This window comes from Chiloscyllium plagiosum, chromosome 12, assembly GCF_004010195.1.
Source record: "Chiloscyllium plagiosum isolate BGI_BamShark_2017 chromosome 12, ASM401019v2, whole genome shotgun sequence".
Taxonomy (NCBI): Eukaryota; Metazoa; Chordata; class Chondrichthyes; order Orectolobiformes; family Hemiscylliidae; genus Chiloscyllium; species Chiloscyllium plagiosum.
This window is the reverse complement of record NC_057721.1, coordinates 48,138,580-48,160,939: the sequence shown is the minus strand read 5'-3', so window position 1 is coordinate 48,160,939 and position 22,360 is coordinate 48,138,580. Positions and strand designations below refer to the sequence as shown.

The window sequence follows — 22,360 nt, the reverse complement described above, 5'->3', positions numbered from 1 at the left end:
ACTCCGGCCTATCACCCTCACCTTGACCTCCTTCCACCTATCGCATTTCCAACGCCCCTCCCCCAAGTCCCTCCTCCCTACCTTTTATCTTAGCCTGTTGGACACACTTTCCTCATTCCTGAAGAAGGGCTTATGCCCGAAACGTCAATTCTCCTGTTCCTTGGATGCTGCCTGACCTGCTGCGCTTTTCCAGCAACACATTTTCAGCTCTGATCTCCAGCATCTGCAGTCCTCACTTTCTCCTCCATTCCTGTCTTGTGTCTTGTTAATGGTAAATAGGCTTTGGAGAGTCAGGAGGTGACTTACTCAGTCACCACTCCTATTAAATGTCGATTCTTCATGCCCCTCGGATGGTGCCTGACCTGCTGTGCTTTTTCAGCACCACTCTAATCTAGGAGGCTTATTCAGTTGAGCAAGATACAGCATTGAATCATAGAGCATGAAAAGCTACAGTGAACCTAATGAAAATCTACTTTCAGGATGAATGATCTTGGTTTGCACTTTTTAAAAATGGCTTTACTTTCTAATGGCTATTTGGTCACTGCAAAGGATATGTGGACCTGTTTATTTCTGAAATCCTTGAACTTTTCAGTTGCTGAGTGTTTTCCTATCCATATAATTAAATGCTTGGCATCGTCAGGGATCCTGATTTCAAATACCTGCACTTTCTAGGTCCTCCTCACCATCAGAGAGAATCCAGTAGTCATTGAGACAGGGCACTGACATTGCATGGCAGATTAGGTAGTTTTGAGGCTTCAGTTAGCATATGATATCCAAATGTGCAGTGAATTTATTACTAAAATGCAACTGGTTGAGAACAATCCAGAGCCACTTCTTTTTCATCTTTCCAACATATTTCAATGTTTCAAAGTTCACATAGTCTGTTAAATTGTCCTTAAGTGCTCGTGCATCCTCTTGGATAGCATTCTTCTCTTGGCAGCCTATTGCACTATGAAGAATAATGGACATGTGGACTTGTATATCTCCTAGACTTGAATGGCAGTGCACTCCCTTGGTCACCACATTATAGGAAGGATTTTATTGCACTAATTCGGGTGCAGAGAAAATCTGCAAGGATATTAAATGGGTTGGAAGGTTTGAGATATGAGGAAAGATTGGATAGGTCGTGGTTGTTTTCCTTGGAGCAGCAAAACCTGAGAGGCAACCTAGTAGAAATTACAAGATTATGAAAGGCATAGATGGGATGGATAGGAAGGTTCATTTTCCACTAGTGGAATGGTCCATCAGTTTATTGTATTGTCTTACTACAACAGAACCAGATATGAAACTACTCATCAGTTCTCAAAGAGAGAAACTCTGTTTAATCAGATGAATTATCAGATTAGCATTGATCTCATTGAATGGTGGAGCAAACTCAATGGACAAAATGGCCTAGTTCTACTCATAGATCTTATGGTCTTAAAGATGTTTGTTGCTTTGAAAAATTCCTGAAGAAACAGTCATTTCCTTCAGACTTCATAAAACAAATGGGATACTCTATGGTAAGACAAGAAAAAGACTCAACAATTGCCAGGTTTTGATATAGTTTAAATAATAGATGCAAGCATCAATGGAAGGATTAAAGACATGGGCAGGCTGCCTTCCTGCACAAACTATGAAGTCAGGTTAGTGATGAAACAATTAGCAAATACTCATTAGTTAGTTGAACACTTTTTGAACTTGCAAGGCTTTCTGTTTTATTTTTCTTATCCAGAAGATTAGTTCCCTACTTTTTTTAATATCGTCTAGTTGTAACTAACCACATTTAGGAATACTTATGGCAGATGCTGAAGGCAACAGAATGCCACCAGCAACTCCTTAAGCTCAAAGACCTTGGGTGCAAAAAATGGAAATAACTATTGCTTCTGTGATTATACGACTATACAAATAAAGCATCCAGCAGCTTGAAATAGGCTTGCATTTTGAGTAAAAGTGCTACTTTGCTTGCAGCAATCAAAGTGAGATTGGTAGAATCTACTGACAACTCAAGTGATTCCCCCTGCGCAGGGATAAAGGTAAAGTTACTATAGTCCTACCTGGCTAGACGATGAGGGCTGAGGAAATAATAATGGTGAATCAGAAAATGGCAGGGGAGTTAAATAAACTTTGCATCAGTCTCCATTGTAGAAGACACTAATAATTCCAAAAATAATAAATAATATAGGGCTAAATGGGGAGGTGAAAATAAACACAATGACCATCACTCAAGAAAAAGTAATATTACAACCTCCCTTAATTGATCATTCATAGCTGCCCATTGAGAAACTTGCCTTGCCACTTGACAGATACAAAAGAGATGCAGCTAGTTGCTCCTGATATTGAGATGGCCTCGTTGGAGTTCTGACATGATTCCGCCACAAATTGCCCCATTGCCTTTTTTTTCCAGTTCCTTTAAGAATCTGCCTTAATATCTTCCAATATAGTAATCTTAACTCAACCTCTCCTCATAAGTTGGAGATGCTGGTGTACAAAGTTAAAAATCACACAACACCAAGTTATAGTCCAACAGGTCCAATTAAACCTGTTGGACTATAACCTGGTGTTATGTGATTTTTAACTCTCCTTATAAGAAAATCCTGGAATAAACTTGGTGAACCTTCTCTGGATGGCCTCCCATGCCAGTATATCATTCCTTAGATATGGAACCTAAAACCGTACACAGTGTAACTAGTGCCATGTATAGTTTTATTTTTATACTCTATTTCCTTGAAATAAAGGCCAATGGTCTATTTCACTTCCCTATTACCTACTTAATTGAATGCCAGTTTCTGGGATTCAGACATGAGGCCCTAATCCCCTGATGTTGTAGCTTTAGGAGGTCTCTCCCTACTTAAATCATATTCAAGTCTTGTGTTCTGCTCACTGAAGTTTTCTCACATTATATTCCATCTGTTAAGTTTTTGTCTTGAGTACCTAACCTGTTTATATCGTTCTCTAGTTTGTTTGTGACTTCTTTATGATTGGCCTTTCACATATATTGTGTCATCCAGAAACTTGGTGATATTACATTCACTTGTGTCATCCAAGTCATGAATAATTTATTCTGTATAATGTGGCCCCAGCACTGATCACTGACACACTCCACTAGTTACAGGTTTCCATCCTAATAATGTTCCTTTCATCCCAGCTCTCTGTCTTCGATTAGTTAGCCAAATGTCTATCCATGTTAATACACAACTCCTAACACCATTGGCTTTTATCTTATTAAATAGCTTTAAGTGCAATACATTATCAAACACCTTTTGGTAATCCAAACATCTATTAGTTCTCCTGCATATGTCCTGCTTGTTACCTCCTTAGACAGCTCTAATAAATTTTACAGGCATGATTTCTCCCTCACGATGCCATTTTGACTCTGCTTGATTATATTATGTATTCTAAACGCTCCTCTTTACATTCTTTATAATAGATTCTAACATGTTCCCTGTGACAGATGTGAAGTTAATGGACCTATAGTTACCATTTTGTTCTCTCCCTCCACTTTTGAATAAGAGTGTTACAATGGCAGCTTTCCAATGTTTTCGGGCCTTTCCAGAATTTAAGGATTCTTGGAAAATTACTAACCAGTCCATGAACTATAATTCGGTAGACACTTCCTTTCAAATCATAAGAGGTATTCTATCAGGTCCAGGGGATGTATGGGCTTTCAGCCACATTAGTTTCCCTAGTACTTTTCCTCCAGTGACAGTTATTGTGTTTATTTCCACACCCCCCTTCAGCCCCTTGATTATTTAGTATTTTTGGAATGCTGTTAGTGTCTTCTACTATGAAGGCTGATGCAAAGTATTTATTCAATTCCTCTGCCATTTCCTTGTTCTCCACTATTATGTCCTCAGCCTTATCCACTAGATAGGCCTATGTTCACTTTAGCCTCCTTCTTCCTTTTTATACTTATAAAGAAACTCAATTTTCATTTTTATACTACTTGCTAATCTTCCCACATAATTTATTATCTGCCCCTTTTATTTGGTAATTTTTTCATTGGCTTTTAAAACTTTACCAATTCTGTGGCTTACCACTAATCTTTGCCACATTGTATATTTTTCTTTGAGTTTTATTCTTAACGTTCTTGGTTAAACATGGTAATTTTGTCCCCTGCCTAAAATTCTTCTTTCTCACTCTGATATATCTTTGCCGTCAGTCATGTTTTCTTAAATGTCTGCCATTGTTCCTCAACCACCTTTTCTGCTAACCCCTTCTCAGCTCACTCCTGTCATTACCCCTATTTAGGATTAGATTAGATTAGATTCCCTCCAGTGTGGAAACAGGCCCTTTGGCCCAACAAGCCCACACCGACCCTCCGAAGAGTAACCCACACAGACCCATTTCCCTCTGACTAATGCACCTAACACTATGGGCAATTTAACATGGCCAATTCATCTTTAGACTGTGGGAGGAAAGCAGAGCACCCGGAGGAAACCCACGCCGACATGGGGAGAATGTGCAATCTCCACACAGACAGTCACCTGAGGCTGGAATTGATCCTGGTGCTGTGAGGCAGCAGTGCTCACCACTGAGCCACTGTGCCACCCCAAGTTTAGCATAGTTATTTTCCAATGAAGCTTCTCAGTCTCAAATTGAATGTTAAATTCCACCATTACGGTCACAATTCATTAGGGATCTTTAACTTTGGCATACTTATTAATCCTACCTCATTACACATTACCAGATCCAAAACAATTTGATCCCTATTTGAATCCACAATATACTTTTTCAGATATAAAAGAAAGTGAACAGTGACAAAAGCATCCATTCACTTGTGAAACCACTGAGAGTGGTATGGGATGAATAGAGCATTGCTTCATCATATATTATGTAAGTATGATGATGGAGTCTAATGAATGCAATTAAAAATGGAATGATTGATGTAGGTCTGGGATGAGAAGGGATTTGTGGCGCAGCAGTCACTCCCTGTTTGATGTGATGTCTTGGGTCCTCAGCTGACGAGAAAACTTCACTAAGTTGGAGTGCATGATGTGACCAGGATCATGGTACAGTGGTTCCGCTGCTTGGACTGGTCTGGGGGGTCCTCCACTATACTTCAGACAGGTTATGTTGCATCATCTTGGCATGTTGTACTCTGCGCAAATGTAGCAGGCAGTAAAGCAATGCTGAGGAACTGTGGGAATGAAAGCAGTTTTCCAAGGAAAAACATGGGGACATTAGGGAGAAGGAAGCCCTCCTTTGCATGATGAAGCTCAGCTGGGCCAGGCCTTACAAGCCTGCAAGGACCAGAATGATTCCCACTTCCAGATAATGGGAGCTTGAGTACAGGATACCATCAATGACTGGATAATGGTTGTTAGTCATCAAGCCAGTATTTGGCTTGCATTGTGAGAGTAAACTGCTCTATTCATTTAATCTATGTTCACTTTTGCTGGGTGTAAATAAAAGCTCATGTTTGGAATTGTTTGATTGCTAGCCTGAATGTGATCTTCCCCTGCTGTAATATCTTCAGATCTGGGTGTCCATTGGGCCATGGGGCAGAGCAGAGAGAGGTTGTTTTGACAAGATGTAGCTAAAGATGGTAAACTGTGTGGTCTGGTGTTTAAATAGCAATTAGAGTGAGAGAATGGCTTTCAATGTGCAACGGAGTGGCAACCATGCCGATTATTTATTGTAAACCGCGGGTTCTGTTGATCAGAAACAAAACAGAAATTGCTGGAAAAGATTTGGCAGCATCTGTGAAGAGAAATCAGAGTTAATGTTTTGGGTCCAGTTCTGAGGAAGGGTCACTGGAACCACAAAATTAGCTCTGATTTCTTTTCACAGATGCTGCCAGGCCTGCTGAGCTTTTCCAGCAACTTCTGTTTTTGTTTATGGTTGTTATGTTGCTGGTGAGGGGCAACACTGGATTGCAAATGCTTGTCTGGGTGCACAGAAGCCTTTGAAAGGTGGAATGGATGAAAAGGATGTCAGCTTTTTGGAGGATATTGCTGAGTGGCAAGTAGTTCCAGGATTAGTGCTTTGCAAAATTAAATGAAAAGAACATGATAGTGATGGGATAGGTAGTTAATGAGGAAAGCTTGGAAAGATACAGCAAGAAATCTTGTGACCTTGCAGCAAAGAGCCTTCCAATAAAATTCAATGAAATTGGCACTTCGCCAAAAAGTCCTAAGAATAAGCCCCTAGAATCATAGGAAGATTGACAGCTTAAATGTGGAGACGTTGTTTCCCCATATGGGAGGGTTTAGGATCAGAGGGCTCAATATCAGAATAAGGAGTTGCCCATTTAAGACAGTGATGAGGAGGAATTGATTCTCTCATATGGTTGTGTATCTGTGGTATTCTTTAACGCAAAGGACTGTCAAGGCTGGGTTGTTCAATATATTCAAGGCCTAGGCAGAAACATTGTTTAATTAGTAAAAGATTCTACTTCTATGACCTACTGCTGCTCTATGAATTATGTTTTTTTACATAAACTCTTTTCAAGCACTACCAGTCAGGCAACAGATGTATCAAACAAGCATCAGAAACCAAATTTGTAAATGGCAGTGTATTTGTTGCTTTCCCTGCAGAACACAGATTTAACATCAACAAAACACAAATAGCAGGGTTCACTAGCAGAACATCATAGATGGAATCCATGCATTATTGGGATCAATCATCATTAAGGTATAACCAGGAAGGGTACTAAGATGTCAGAATTCATTTCATGGAACAGTACATGGAAACAATCAACATTTGGATAACTTGTCACTTTGTTACTTATCCACAAACTGTCTAAAATATAGTGTGGTCAAACTGCTCATTGGTATCAGAAGCTCAATTAATGCCAATATGATTGGTGGTGGCCAATATGATTGGTGGTGACCAATCAAGCCAATGCATTATAGATGGTTCTGCAGAAACTAATATTTACAATATGCCCTTAGAATTGGTACAGTATACAACTTTATAACAACAACTTCATTAGATTCCACCAGACATTTATTTGCTTAATCTTATCTATATCTTCTTAAATTGGTTCCAATTTTCTTTGCTATTAATTATATGCAATATTGTTGCCTTATCTGCAAATCTTGATTGTTTGTCTTCTAAACCAGATTATTTAAATATTGGGAGAGAAACCAATGTCTCGCCATAACAGTCCAGTGATTTTCCCTTCTTAGATGTATTGCAGCAGAAATGGAAAATTCAGTGAAAGGGCAATTGAAACCACCTTACATCATTTCATGTTATTGTGTAGACAATTCTAAAGTGAATTGTTTAATAATTTCATTTTTAATGAATGAATGCTTAAGTTAGCTGGTATCCATTTATTTCATATGAAATAAATGCTTCTTCCATTGTGTACATTTGATTTCGTCATGGAAATGGTTCAAATGCTTCTAGAATGCAGGACGCTAGATTTGTGGCATATGCAATTAAGAACAAAAATATAAATAAATGTAAATATTATTTTGATGTTAATAGCAAGCCAGTTAATATACTTTTAATTTTGATAGCAGATAAAAACATTTGAAAATTACATGATCTTTCCAAAAAAGCTTGAATTCAATAAGTTCTCAGAAATAGGTTGAAGTGTGAATAAAAGTTCACTAAGAAAAGATGAGGAATGTCTGAATTTCGCATTTAGCAATTTTACTATATTCAAAATTCATCAGAGATCCATACATGAATTTAGAAGTTTTTTATCCATTTCAATTAACTACTTCATTTTAGTACTGATTACTGATAGCTTATTAGACACAAGTTCTGACCATTTATTATAGTATGTAAATTCATATTTATTATCTAATCTGACATTTTGAAGACTAGCTACTGTCAAAACCTGCAACTAATTGTGTGAATAATTACACAAATATGAGATCCACAAAATTTCAATGCTATTAACATATTACCATTCTGGCCATATTTATACAGGTTCTTAGCCTTCTAAATTGGATTTAGACAAGTGGATAGAAAACAGCCAATATTATTAATCCAAATGTGGATTCCTCAAATCAAAATTAGTTCAACAAATTCAATTATCCATCTAAAATATGTCTGCAAATAGTTAAATGTTTTGCTTTTCTATTTGCATTTTAAAATGATCAGATTTACAAAACCTAAAGGAGATTATTCTGAAAATGTTGCCACTCTTACCTATTTCAATGTCAGACCTCCACTGCTGCAATTAAAGCAACTGCTGCAATTATAGCACCATAAACTCATCACTATAAATTACTTTCTGTTTACTACTTAGTAAGTTGTCCATTAGGACTATTTAAAATTGGTATTTTCTCTTTAAACAATTTAGTACAGGCTGTAGTCTTTACTATAAAGCTACCAAATTGATACATAACCTGCAGTTCTCAAGCATTTCATTACATTACATGGAAAGTACTCATAAAATCAAGGTCCTGTGCAGCTCCACAAAATGAAAACTTCGTAAAAGCTGATATTTGACCCAATCTAAATATTATATAAAATTCATGCACTAAAGCTAGATCCACATTTTCCAAAAGTTAATCTTACATTCTTTAAAACATTAACATTTTACTCACCTCATCATAATAAAATCTGAAATCTGCTCTCTTTGACCTTATGTCCCACAGCACAACTGTTCCACTTTCAAATCCCATGAGCAGCTGCAACATGAAATTGAAGATATTAATTCCAAACAAATATATTTGTTTCACCTTCAAGTCTAATGCAGCAACAGAATGTGTTACATTTTTACATGTAAATTCCATGTTTATTAGCTGTGTATATCTTAGCAGTGTAGAAACTGCAAAACAATATTTTAGGACATAGAACATTATAGAGCAGTACAGGCCCTTCGGCACTCGATGCTGCATGAAGTGGAAATCTGACACAATGCATATACTGAGACCAAAAAGAGAAAATATGTTACAGCCAGACAGAGTTACAGATGGACCATGAGAACAAAATATTCTTATTTTTAAATAGCAAAATCATGATTTAAATAAATGTTTACCTTTTCTGGACGTTATGAGACCTCTGAGTTATAAATAGGTTTGTAGTATTTTCTCACTCTATCAAATGCAAGCGTAAATTGCACAAAATTAAGTGGATATGGTGAAGATTTCAAAAACACAGGATTGACTTCAACTGGAGGATGAGCTAAAGAAAATTGTAGAAAATTGGCATGGACATGATGGGCCAAATGTCTTCCTGTGCTGTAACCATTCTAGCACTGGATTATTGTGTTCTTCTTGTGGGTTTGAAGGCAGGTGGAGCTTTGTACCAAGCGCTTAACTGTACGATCTAAGATTTTGATGACCACTTAATGGTCTCATCTCCTTGCCACCAGTATTTTACCCTTGACAGGGTGAGTCCAATGTCATATAGGAAGCCTGGTAAATCTAGCTGTGTAGGTTACTATCAATCAAGAACAGGCCCCCCCTTAAGGACACAGTGGATAAACTGCTCACAAGGTCACTGAACCACCCCCCACTTTAAACCTCCACACTGGCTTCTTGAACATGGTCCCTCCCATGTTGAATGAAGAGTCCCTGCTGCATGATCTTTGAGCTGTCCATTTGTGTAAAAATGTAATGGTACATTTCTGGTGTAGACAGAGACAGAGCCACCCCATGTGCATGGCCTTGATGAAGCGATACTGCTGGTCAGGCACCCCACTTGCTGTTGAATGGAAGCTGGATTCATTCAGGGAAGACCAGAAACAGAGGTTAATCCAGTGATTGAAGACCGGATTGAAGGTACACAGCTAGTTATGGTGTCTAAGGACCTCAACTCGAGTAAGGTAATGGTGTTTGTGCCAGGTTATTTGTGTGGACAAGCCCATCAGGAAATGCTGGGAAGAGGTACGAGTATTCAAAGATGTCCATAGCCCACCTTTGAGGTACTGACAGGTGTTTTTGTGGTCAGCAGTAATGTGACACAGTTACAACAGAACAACAGAGGTTTTATGAATACAAGCAAGCTGAAGAAAAGGACCTGGTACCCCTGAAGGTGGTGAACTTGTTCAATTGCACTGTCTCCTAGACCCCTCTTTCAAATCGATCAGGGATATGCAATGGAAGATCACCTTTTAGTAGCAATGAGGGATGGAAAAGTCCAGATAGAGCGGTGAAGACTAAATAGTGACAGTCTTAATTGCTTAATTCAACATGAAGGTCACATCATCCAGATCATGAAAAATGATTGAACTCTTAAGACCAGAAAAGAGGCCACCATCAGCAAGTTAACTGTTAGAATGAATGGAGATATAAATGTCAGGTTGAAGAGGCAGGCAGAACAAATTCCTGCACTGATGCATCCTGGCTGGTCTACCTCTATGGTAAGCCTAACATAAGAGCATAAGAAATAGGAGTAGTAGGTTATTTCCAGCCTGTCCCTTCATTCTATAATACCATGGTTGATCTGCCTCATGCCTCAACCCCTCCACCAGTTCATCATAGCCCTCAACTCACAGATAGTTCAAATAACTATTTACCTCCTCTTTCAAACTCTCTGGAGAAGAGAAAAGCAGACATGCACCACCATCAGAGAAGAAATTCCTTTGCATCTCAGTTTTAAAAGACTGTCCCCTTATTCTATAACTAAGTTCTCTAGTTTGAGATTTCCCCAATGGTGGAAACAACTGGTTTGTCATGCCCCCTCAGAAACTGCTTTGTTTCAATAAGATCACACTTCATCTTTCTAAATTACAATTAATGAAGGCCCAACCTATTTTGCTGTTCTTGATAAGCCAGCACCTTCAGCCAAGCATCAGTCGAGTGAATCTTTTTTCAATTGACTCAAATGCTCATCTATTTTCTCTTAAATACTGGGACCAAAACTGCATACAGAACCCCTGGTGTGAACTTATCAATGTCCTTTACAGTTGTAACAAGACTCTATTATTTTTAAATTCCAACGCTCTAGCAAAAAAGGCCAAAATTTCATTTGCCTTTTTCATTACTTGCTGCACCTGCATGCTAACCTTTCATGTTACGTGCAAAAAAAAACACCTGGTTCCCCCGTTCTGTAATGTTTTGGGAGGTTTTTCCCACTTAAATAAAAATCTGTCTTTTGACTCTTCTGAGCAAAGTGCATGACTTCACACTTTCCTATATTAAACATCATCTCCCAAGTTTTTGCTAACTCACTCAACCTATCTATGTAATCTTGCAGATTCCTTATGTTCTCATCACAACATGCCCTTTTTTGTGTCATTAGCAAATTGGATACATTATACTCTGCCTCCTCCTTCAATTCATTAATACAGACGATAAATAATTGGGACTCTAGAATTTATCCTGCAGCACTGCACCAGTTATGTCTTTCCAACCTAAAAAATAATCAATTTCAATACTGTTACCCCCAATACTGTGAACTCTTACCTTGTGCCATAATCTTTATCTGGCACTTTGTTGAATGTCTTCTGTAAATCTAATTACACAACATCTATCAGCTCCCCTTTATCAACTCAGTCTCTTCCCCTTCTTGAAAAGGTTGGAACCCTCTTGGAATCCAAAGAATTCTGGAATATTTCGATCAATGCCTCCATTATCTCTGTAGCTGCTTCCTTTAAAACACTTGGATGGAAGCCATTGGATCCTGGCTAATAGTCTGTCCTCAGCCTCACTAGTTTATCGAATACTTTTTCCCCTTGTGACAGAGACTGCTACAAGATTTTTCCTCCTACTTTGTTATCTGATATCTTTGGGATGGTTATAGTGTCCTCCTCCAAAAAATCAAATGCAAAAGTTTTGTTCAAATTATCTACTATTTCCTTGCTCCCTATTGTGAATTCTTGAGTTGCTTTCCCTAAGGGTCTCATATTCACTTTAGCCACTCTTTTGCTTATACCTGTTGCCGTTTGTTTTTAATATTTGCTAGTTTTTTAATATTTCTTACCAATTACTTTCAGAAACAATTTTCTCCCTCTTCAGAATTGCAGATTTATTATGGTGCAGAAGGTCATTCAGCCCATCATGCCTGCCTTGAGTCCATTATCTAATGCCAATCACCATCCAATGCCCTCTTGAATGCTTCAATTGAACCTGCCTCCACCACATTTCTAGGCAATGCATTCCATCCCCTAACAACTTGATGTGTGAAAATGCTTTCTATTTCTCATACCAGCTTTGCTTTATTTGCATATCACATTAAGCCTATGTCCTTCAGCAGCATTTTAGTCATCAGTTACTGGTTCCAAAAAATTCCATTAACTCTGGCCTGCCACTGGATTTCACCACTGGTGGTTCATCCATCTCATCATCTCATAATTTTGCTCGAAATAAATTTTTAGTGAGTATTATGAAATAATTTGCTCAAATGATTGTCACTGCGCATCCAGTAACCTCCTTAGTCTATTTTCCCAGCCCATTTTAAACAACTCTTTCATTATATTTATGTTTTTGCTCTTGCTCAAGTTGAGGACACAGTTTAAAATCAGAGTTGCTCTCCCTCAAACTGAATTTGAAATTCTACTACGTTGTGATTGCTACCCCTAGAAGATCCTTAATTATAAGATCTCTTATTAATCCTAACTAATTTCACATAGTTAATCTAAAATAGCCAATTCCAAGGTAGGTTCTGCAACATATGACTCTAAGAAATAATCCTTGATGCACTCACAAATTTGAATTCCATGTTACTTTTGCTCATCTGATTCAGCCAGTCAATTTATAATTGTAGTGTCATTCTATATGGCTCTACTGGTTCCTGATTTATACCTTGTTCTATTATAGTGAGATAGCTCTTTGGGGTTTATAGCCAACTCCCACCCATTAGCGTTTTCCCTTTGTTATTCTTTATTTCCATCCAAACTGATTGGCATGAACAACATGATCTATTGCACTGATATCACTATTCACTTTCACACTGATACCATCCTTTGTTTACAATGCTACCCCACCTTCTTTCCCATTTTGCCTATCTTTATGGAATATCAAAACACCTTAATATTGAGTTCTCAATCCTGGTCACCCTGCAATGCACCTCTGTAATAAACTATCAAGTCTCATATATTTATTTCTACTTGTGCCATTAATCCATCAATCTAGTTAAAAATTCTGCATGCATTTATAGAAAGAGCCTCAAGCTTTGACTTTTTGCCATTACTACTTATTCTAGTTCTAATTTGTGCTGCTTATATTTTCTACCCCTTCCTGTGATACTTTGACTATTATTGCCCCTTCACCACCCTGCATGTCTGCTCTTTCATTTCTTTTTGATTATTTAAACTTACTCTCAAATGAACTTTCCCCTCAAATGATTAGTTTAAAGCCCTATCTACAACCTTAGTTATACAATTTGGGACACTGGTTAAAACATGGTTCAAATAAAGCCTGTGTGAAATGCACAGCTTTCTCTTTTCGCAGAACTAGTGTCAGTGCACATGAATTAGAACCCATTTCTCCCATACCAATCTTTGAGGTATGCATCTACCTCTCTAATATTATTTGCCTCATTATTATTATTATTTGTGTGTTGATGTTTTGTAATGTTCTGTTTCAAAGATGTCATTCTAGCACCTGGTTCTGCAAATAAATTCTCTTCCTCCAAAGCGTGAGATTTGTAGTATTTTCCTAATGTGCCTACTAAATACAAAGCTCCCATTATTAACAACCTTGTTTTCAAATATACTTTTTATTGGAGCTACTTTTTATAGCATTATCAAAATGCCATGCTGTCAGTGTCCATGAAAGGCATCTTTAACAGACCAGAAATTGGTCGATCATATATTCCCTTCGTGAAAGGAAATGAGTAGTTAACAAAGAGTTTATGAATATACTGATGTGGAGAAAACCTAAAGTGGAAGCATTATGGATAGAAAATTAGGTTCTATAATGGCCATAATCTAGTGCAACCGGTACCAAATACCATCTTGGTGGAGTTGTTAGATTAGATTAGATTACTTACAGTGTGGAAACAGGCCCTTCGGCCCGCCGAAGCGTAACCCACTCATACCCCTACACCCACCCCTTACCTAACACTACGGGCAATTTAGCATGGCCAATTCACCTGACATGCACATCTTTGGACTGTAGGAGAAAACCGGAGCACCCGGAGGAAACCCACGCAGACACGGGGAGAACGTGCAAACTCCACACAGTCAGTCGCCTGAGGCGGAATTGAACCCGGGTCTTTGGCGCTGTGAGGCAGCAGTGCTAACCACTGTGCCACCGTGCCGCCCACCGTGTTAGGTGGGCGATGAGAACATGTGCCGTAAGTATGCAGACTGAGCAGATTATGATATCAGTCAACATGTAGGACTAGTGTGACATTAACATTGCTACATTCAATCTTGTAGCCATTTCAACCTGACACAACTGAATGTGCATACAGCAGCTGGAGGGACTCCTCACACTTCTAGCTTCATAGAGCTTCATAACAACTTGCAGGTTAGTTGTTGATTAATTTTTACTGGGTCTATTTGAGTTTGTGGAAGCCTTAATATTTTGAGGAATTAAAGTTGATGAACTCTGTAGACATTGGTTGTGATTGCAATTGTTATATCACTGCTTCCCAATTCTATGCTGCAACTCCTCTTGTAAGAATAGGAGGGAGATAGAGCAGAGGCAGCAAAGAGAACAAAATAGTAATAAAATAAAAACAAAGTGTTGCGGATGCTGGAACTCAGAAACAAAAACACAAAATGCTGCAGAAATTTAACAGGTCGAGCAGCATCTTTGAAGAGAAAAGCAGAGTTAATGTTTCGAATCCAGTGACCCGAAATATTAACTCTGTTTTCGCTCCATAGATGGTGCAAGACCTGCTGAGTTTATCCAATAACTTCTGTTTTTGTTTGTGAAAGAGGAGGACAAGCTGTTTGCAGATGGAACTAGAGTGAGAGCAGAATTTTCTTCAGGAGACTTGAACAAATTAGGATTCTCTCTGAGCACTTCTTTTACCTTCAAATAAGCCAGAATGGTGCACGTATAGTCAGTGCTTTACAAAGAACGTGCTCATTAACCTTAACTACCTCTTGCAACCAGACCTGCACCCTCCAAGCAGCAGAAAGTCAGTGCTGCCAATGGCTGTGAAGATAACAGTGGCCCTTAACTTCTTTGCATCAGGATTGTTGATAATTCTAACACCTCCCAGTTTACTATCCATTGTTGCAGAGATATGACTGACACTTTTAAATGTTGTGGGGAGGGGAAGCCATGCGGCCTTTCTGAAAAGAAGGACTAGGTGGAGTGTGTATGTGTTTTTGCCAGCATAGCAGTAAACGTATATCACTTTGCAGGAACTGCATCCTATAAACAGCAAAGTGATTCACTGAGTACCTTAGGTGTTAAATCAGCAGTACGTTGGAGTGTTTCTGCTATCTTGGAAGCAGTCATGATTATTTATTCTACACCAATCCACTGTCCCATAATGTTTCAGCTGCCAGGTCAAGCCAGAGATATGATTGTTGGGTGAAGCTTACTTTACATCTATCTAATAACTCCAATCTAATACATGACCATACATGACTAGTGTTGGCAAGGTGTACCCTGTTGCCATGAGAAACAATGTAGGGTAGATTAGTGAGGTGCTAAGCAAAGATTTTACTCCTTGGGCCTCTGTGGAGAATCCATCTTGTATTCAATGGGGTCAGTGTCCTGATCAAGATGGTCCAGTTTTCACTCCTATGATCTGGCCTACAAGAGGTTGCAGCCTTTCCACTGAGTTTATGATGAACAGCTGAGGAGGAGGAAAAGGAGAAAGAGAAGAAGGAAGCAACCAATACTTCTTTATTCTAGCCAACAACCCCATGTATGCTTCATTCAAAGTAGATGCCACAAGCACAAATCCCAAATCTCCAAAGTATATATTCCGGAATCTTACCATTGCTATGGCAAGGCACATCAAATTGTTCTTTTGACAGAAATACTGAAACAAAATCTATTGAGAAACAAGTCTTCCAAACCAACTTTATCTAACCAAATATTTGATATTCCATACAAAAATCAACTAATCACCCTTTTACATTTCCTTGGCACATATCTTGATGGGACCTTTACATGACCTTGTGTACCTCTGCAGTGCTACCTCAGTTTTGTGAGTCGAAGACTGCTGACTTTCAGTGGAAGAAACTACAGATGACCTTGCAGATTGACCTCAAGCAGCATTGGGCCTAGAAGGTCTTGCAGCCTGAGCCGGCTAACTAATTGGCAACAGCTGGGCCACAGATGGATTGGCAATGGTGGAAGCATGAAAGCTGTCATACTAAGAGAGTACAGCAAGTGTGTGCACCACACAACCACTGCTACTGCCAATGTCACTGCCAATGCCTCAGCAAACCAAGTTGGAGCACAGCTGCTTGGCTAAATTATAATCATTTACAGTATTCACGTAGGCCCTTGAGGAGTGATCCAGTAAGTTCTACTGCCCTGCTTTCACACCATATCCCTGCAAGTTTACTTCCTTCCAGTGCCTATAAAATTTATTTTTGAGATCATTGATTGCCTCAGCTTCCACCATCCTCTTGAGCTGTGGATGATTTGAAACCCTGAAAGTCCCATTTGAACACTATTACCTTCAATTATGGAAATCTTTGAGACTGAGACTTCATTACCTCAGTTTGAGCATCCACTACATTGCGCAGATGGATGGTAGCTTTAGGAAGCTGAAACATCAGTCATCAGATGCAGTATCATAGTTGAGTCCACGAGTCTTTTTGTAGAGATGGTAAGTATTTTCTGTTAGAAAGGATGTGTTTTAAGCTCTGCATGAAGTCTTCACCAAGTTAAAGCTGGACTCATTCTTGCTCCAAGACAGAGACAGTAATTTTTCTGGCAAGCATGCCTTTTTCTGTGTATCACCCCCTCAAAGTTTTTAATTCTGCAGTTGGACTCATGTGTGACCACATCTTCTGTTGAATTAGAACCCGAGTGAGCCTTTCTCCATGCAGTAACTTGTCATGAGCAGATATCACTCCAAGCTAATCTTTAAATTACATGCGCTACAGTATCTCAACTGGAAGTTGCCAGTTTGCGATCGAGTGATGGTGTTTCTTCACCATTGCCTGTGTTGCTAGCACTTTCATGCTCTTGCACAAGAAGTTCACCAGATGACAGTTCTTAAATATTTGAAAGGAGGAAAGCTCAAGAATAGAATTGGAGTGAGAGGGTAGCAAGGGTTGGGGAAAGTTTCCTTGTGTGATCTCCCTCCTTCCTCACCTCCTTGTAAATGTCAGGGCCTTGTGTGTCTCACAGTGTTGGGTAAACAGAAATGAAATTTGCAGTTAAGACTCACATCCTGAAAACACACTGTAAAATTGGAACCACGTGCATTATTATTTGGCCAATCACTGAGATGAGTAATTTGAGCATTTCTATTCAACTGCATTTACGTGTGTTGTTGTGTCATGCAGAAATTTTTAAAAAGTTGACAAAATTATAAAAAAGAATGACAAGAATGAGAAAAGCGAGTACTATATCTAAATGAAAAAAGGAAGTGGAGACTGAAAATACAGAAAAGTGAAAGAAGAGGAGAAAGTGTAGAAACTCCTGAAAAATTTAATTCCTGCTAATCCAGATGTTATATTGTGTGGTCTCTAGTGAAAGTCATGATGAAGTTTTAGTTATTATAATAAATTGCTGTTTGAAGAAATACATTTTTGGGCATGATTGATAATTGAACATTTGGGTATTTCATAGGGTCTTGGAGATGGTGCAGAGATGATTTACCAGAATGATACCAGAGGTGAGGAACTTCAGGTTTCTAGAGGGACTGGGGAAGCTGGTGTTGTTGTTCTTAGAACAGAAAAACTTAATGTGAGATTTAATACAGTTGTTCAGAAACATGGAGGATGTGTACACGAGTAAATAAAATGGCATGGCACAATATTCTATCCTGTGATTGTCCAAAGTGAACTCCATATGCTGCAGTTTTTCACTCTACAGCCCTTTGTATCATCCTGTGCCCTTGCAAACTCCAGGTACTGTGCCACCAAAATACTGTCATTGGCAGATGCTATTTTAAAATAAGATTATACGAGGCATAGTTTGGATTAAGTTAGGTGCTGCTATGTAACATTAGTTGCTTACTAGATATATTCAATTTGTCATGTAACCATTGCATACCACTACCAGAATCTTTAAAACATTCACAAGCGCAGAATTTGCTTTAGTGTTGTTATTGATGATGAACACCAGAAGCAAAGCCTGACCTTCCAAATTAGAATACACATCAAAATTTGCTCGTGTGTGTATATGACTACACCAAGAGAACACAATGAACATCGTTAATGTCCAAAACTGATGTAAGCTACCAGAAATTGCATTTGTGTTGTAAAGTTATTTACAGAAATGGGCATTTAGAAAAATTTAATATGCTTCTTCCCTCAGTCATTCACATTCACTCTCTCTCTCTTGCTCTCTCTCTCACACATGCGCGCTTTCACACAAATATACAACTGAAGTATCCCTCTCATTGCCACTGAAATCAGGTCATTAGCATTTTGGATTGTATTTCTTAACATGCTTTGCAAAAATAAAGGAACTCCGAAGAACTTTGGAAGAGACTCCTGTACATGCATTACCACAGAAGATACTGAGATTCAACTTCAGATTAATCCTCTTGAACACAACAGGTGGGATCATCTTCACTGCCTTTCCACAGGTAAAACAATAAAGAGGAAGGCAGAACATCATTCACAGATCATTTCTTGTTCAATCAATTTATCCTATCATGGACTAGCATAAAACAATACAGCACTGTATTGAATGACCCCTTTATAGATCTAGATATTGCTGAAAAATGGGACATTTTGTAGAAAGTTTTGGCAACATATTCAAGTATAGCACAATGAAGGCTGATTCAGATGTGTTTAAAACCTGTATGTTTCAAATGCTTTCATAGCAAACTACTAACACATGGACCATTTTAACTTCTCTTCAAAATGAAAGTGAAATTGGCAGAGTTTCACCACTCACCAGCCATCTGTAGCTAGCAATAAGACACTCAACCACTTCTTAATCTTGGGCTACAGCATAAGTAAGGAAAAGTACTAAGTTGTTGATGGGTACTAGCTGACAGTTTGTCATATTCGATGTTTGGCAATCCAGCAGCTCCATCAATGAATTTAGCCAGAGACAGCCATTAAAACTTCACGAGGACCCACTGGTGGCAGAACTCTTGTGGGGCTGGGTAAAGCATTTATATTCATACTGGGTGCATGAATTGATCCACCAACATGTTTCTACAGCAACGTCTAATATTGCACTCAAATGCAACTAGTTAGGCAGCTTACAGTCTGGTATAAATAGATATTCTTATATATATTAATATATGTACACATATACATCTGAATGTATATTTACCTGAAAATGCACAGAGGATCCTTGAACTGGTACTAATTTGCAGGCCTGCCAGAAAGAGTCATCATTGACAGACCAAGTATCCCTAACCACTTCCACCAACTCCTTCCAATTTTTAACCCTCAACCATTTGTTTTTCAGATGAGAATCAAGTTAAGTGTAGTTGAAAGTTTCCAGCTAAATCCAGATTTGTTACGTTCAGCTTTTGCCCTGACGTTGTGATTGCATTCCATGCATGGAGTACTTGCTATTTGATTTACAGAAAACATGGAGAGTTGACTGGCAATTTACATTTTAATGTATAATATGACAGGACTAAATATAAAACTTTGTAACTTATGAATTGCCCACAGATGATGCAGATGCATTTTTTTTTAATTGACAGAAAGATTTTCATCAAGGATGGATTTTACTTTTAATCACTTGCCGCCATTTATATTCAGAAATTCAGGAAGAATTTCTTTTAAAGTCCTGGCAATCGTATTAACGTGTACTTTGAGGTATTTTGTTAGTTTATGAAAAGTCTGGTTTTAAAAAATGCAAAGCTTACAAACTTACTATTTGTTCAATAAAGGGTATATGTTGTGCCTTGGCATTCTGGACAATTCAGGGCAGAAATTTCCTGATTCGGTGGAATTGGATTTGAAAGTGGGACCTGGAGCAAAAAACAGAGAGTAGGAAATTTGGTCAACACTCCAATGTGCTCTCACCTCTGGACAATATCAGTGAAGGCAGGTGCCCAGTGGCAGGAGTGGCAGGTAGACAGTTAAACCAATGAACTGTGGGTTTAACAAAGGGATGAAGACTCTGCTGGGATTCACCATGCTGGAACTGCCCCCTGCTGAGTGGTGGTGTCAAGCAGCTCTGTGAAAGTAACCTCCCAGCAGCAGACTGTGTGGCCATCAATGATGAGGCTATTGTGCTAGTGCAAACTTCAGAACTTTAATAAACTGTTCACGGATTGGAAAAATCAAAGGGCAACAAATTATACAGGAATTGGAGCCAATTGGCTGTGCCTGAGTAAAAAAGGAGTTGAAGCTACAATAACAAAACTGCTTTAACAACTGCTTGATAACTGGCTGCATTATGCCACAAAGCAGAAGAGCTGAAGGAGGTAACTGCAGGAAAGTTGTGTCTTCAAACAGACAGTCAATGTCAAAAGTAGCAAGGAACAAGAAAGCTATTTCTGATAAGAAGGCAAACTGCAAACTTGATGATTCCGGGAGTAGTAAGTACTATGGGGGGACCGTATCTGAAGGATCATCAATCATACCTAACGATAAATTTGAAGTATAGAAAACACTACAAGAATTCAACTCCAGGATTCTTCAGTAGCAAAACTTCGAAGAACAACACTGTACAAGGATCAAATCTTTGACACATCCAGAGACAGATGCCACAAAAACAGAAATTGCTGGAAAAACTCAGCGGGTCTGACAGCATCTGTAAAGAGAAATCAGAATTAACATTTCGGGTCAACTGACTCTTCCTCAGAACCTGACAGACAGATGCTGCTAGTTGGAATAGTAGCTAAATCCCACCATTAATTGGGTAATAGCCAAGCTGGGTTATGTAGGAGTGGCCTGTACGTGTTTATACCAAAATACCCATGACGGCTTACACAAAATGGCCAACAAATAAAGAAGGCAGCCTGTCCCAGCATTAAACCACGAAATGGCTGAAAAGAATTAAGCAGGACAAGCAGCCTATTTTAGGCAGTTTTGATAACAGCATGCCCACTAGATGGATAAGTGATTAATGAAAGAATAATTGTTCTAGAAAACAAATAAACATCGGGTGTGAGATAAGCTGCAAGGACAACAGCCAAAGTTATCTTGTAGTAATCAGTTTTTGGAAATAGCTCAGAACATTAAAAACAATGTTCTAGTTAAAGATTCTTCAGAGAATCACAAGGGTAGTTTTCAACATAAAGATAGATACATATAACCAAAGCAAAATACAAGAATTAAGGAAAAAGCATTTAAATCTAGATGTTAAGATTAATTAGCTTTAGAAAACAACTTCGCTTATGCCCTGAATAAAATAGATTGTTCATAGTCCACTAATCACAAAGTGCTAAACTTTACACTTTATAACCAATATCATAACTGAAATCAATATTACAAGTCATATAGCCAGTAGTTAAAATTAACTGTCTCTTGTATTTTTACATCTATTATTAGAACAGTGGGAAATATAAAAGGAATAACTGAATTTGATAGCACATGGCAGCACATGGAATACGATGAATTCAAGCTGTCCTTAGAAATAAGTCAGCCTGAGACAGACGCTAAGGAGTATAGCTAGTAACGATAGAATGTGAATGAATAGGATGCATAGGAAGATCCCACAGCCTATAGATTATAGTGTCTGTTGAACACCATAAGATCATGGGAACCCGGAGCTTTCCACAGGAATGCCCATCATTGATTAGGTGTCTCATAGAATTGGGTGCACGGAGCAAGAGGGAAGGACATAGTGACCATGTTCTATGTAATGATTGTAACTCAAAATGTACAAGAATACTGCTTTTTACTGTAAAATCAGAGCCTGTGATTGATCTCTCTTCTGATCTGAGCTAAAGATTAAGCAAATAATTGAGTTTGTATGTCAAGGCCAGATTTGGAAAAGATCCTTTGGCCCTCGACGTGCTTTAACCAGTTTCTGCTTGATTAAACATCTCCACTTGGGGGATCCAAGATGGCGGCGACCCAGCAAGTCTGAGTCTAGAGTGCTCCTGGAAAAGCGCAGCAACACATTTTCAGCTCCGATCTCCAGCATCTGCAGCCCTCACTTTCTCTCTATAGTGCTCCTTCCAAGACTTGGGTAAAGTGGGTCACCCACCCCCACCACACTCACCAAATCATTTAAAATAGCTGTTTAATTTAATTAGTTGCTTAGTATTAAATTTAAACAATCTAATCTTTAGTAAAAATGACCAAAGGGAAGGGAGTCCGCAGCTCTCAGCAAGCAGGAACCCCTCCCCCACCCTCTCCTGCTGCAGCAGAGGCGTCCACAGCCCCCCCGGGGGACTTACCTATGGTGGCAAGCCTTGTGGAAATCATCTCTAAACTTGATGCGAAGATCGACGCTTTCATTGAAGAATCCCGAAGTCGATGGGACTCACTCTCGGCCGCGCTGGAAAAGCA

The 22,360-nt window shown here is 38.8% G+C and overlaps 1 protein-coding gene across 1 annotated transcript in view; it reads right to left on the bottom strand.

Moving 5' to 3' along the window:
- Positions 1-22,360, bottom strand: part of stxbp5l (syntaxin binding protein 5L) — a 546,595-nt gene that overhangs the window by 283,740 nt on the left and 240,495 nt on the right. The window contains exon 7 of the mRNA XM_043700990.1: positions 8,490-8,573. Coding sequence (XP_043556925.1) covers positions 8,490-8,573 — 84 coding nt within the window. The remainder of the gene's footprint in view (positions 1-8,489; positions 8,574-22,360) is intronic.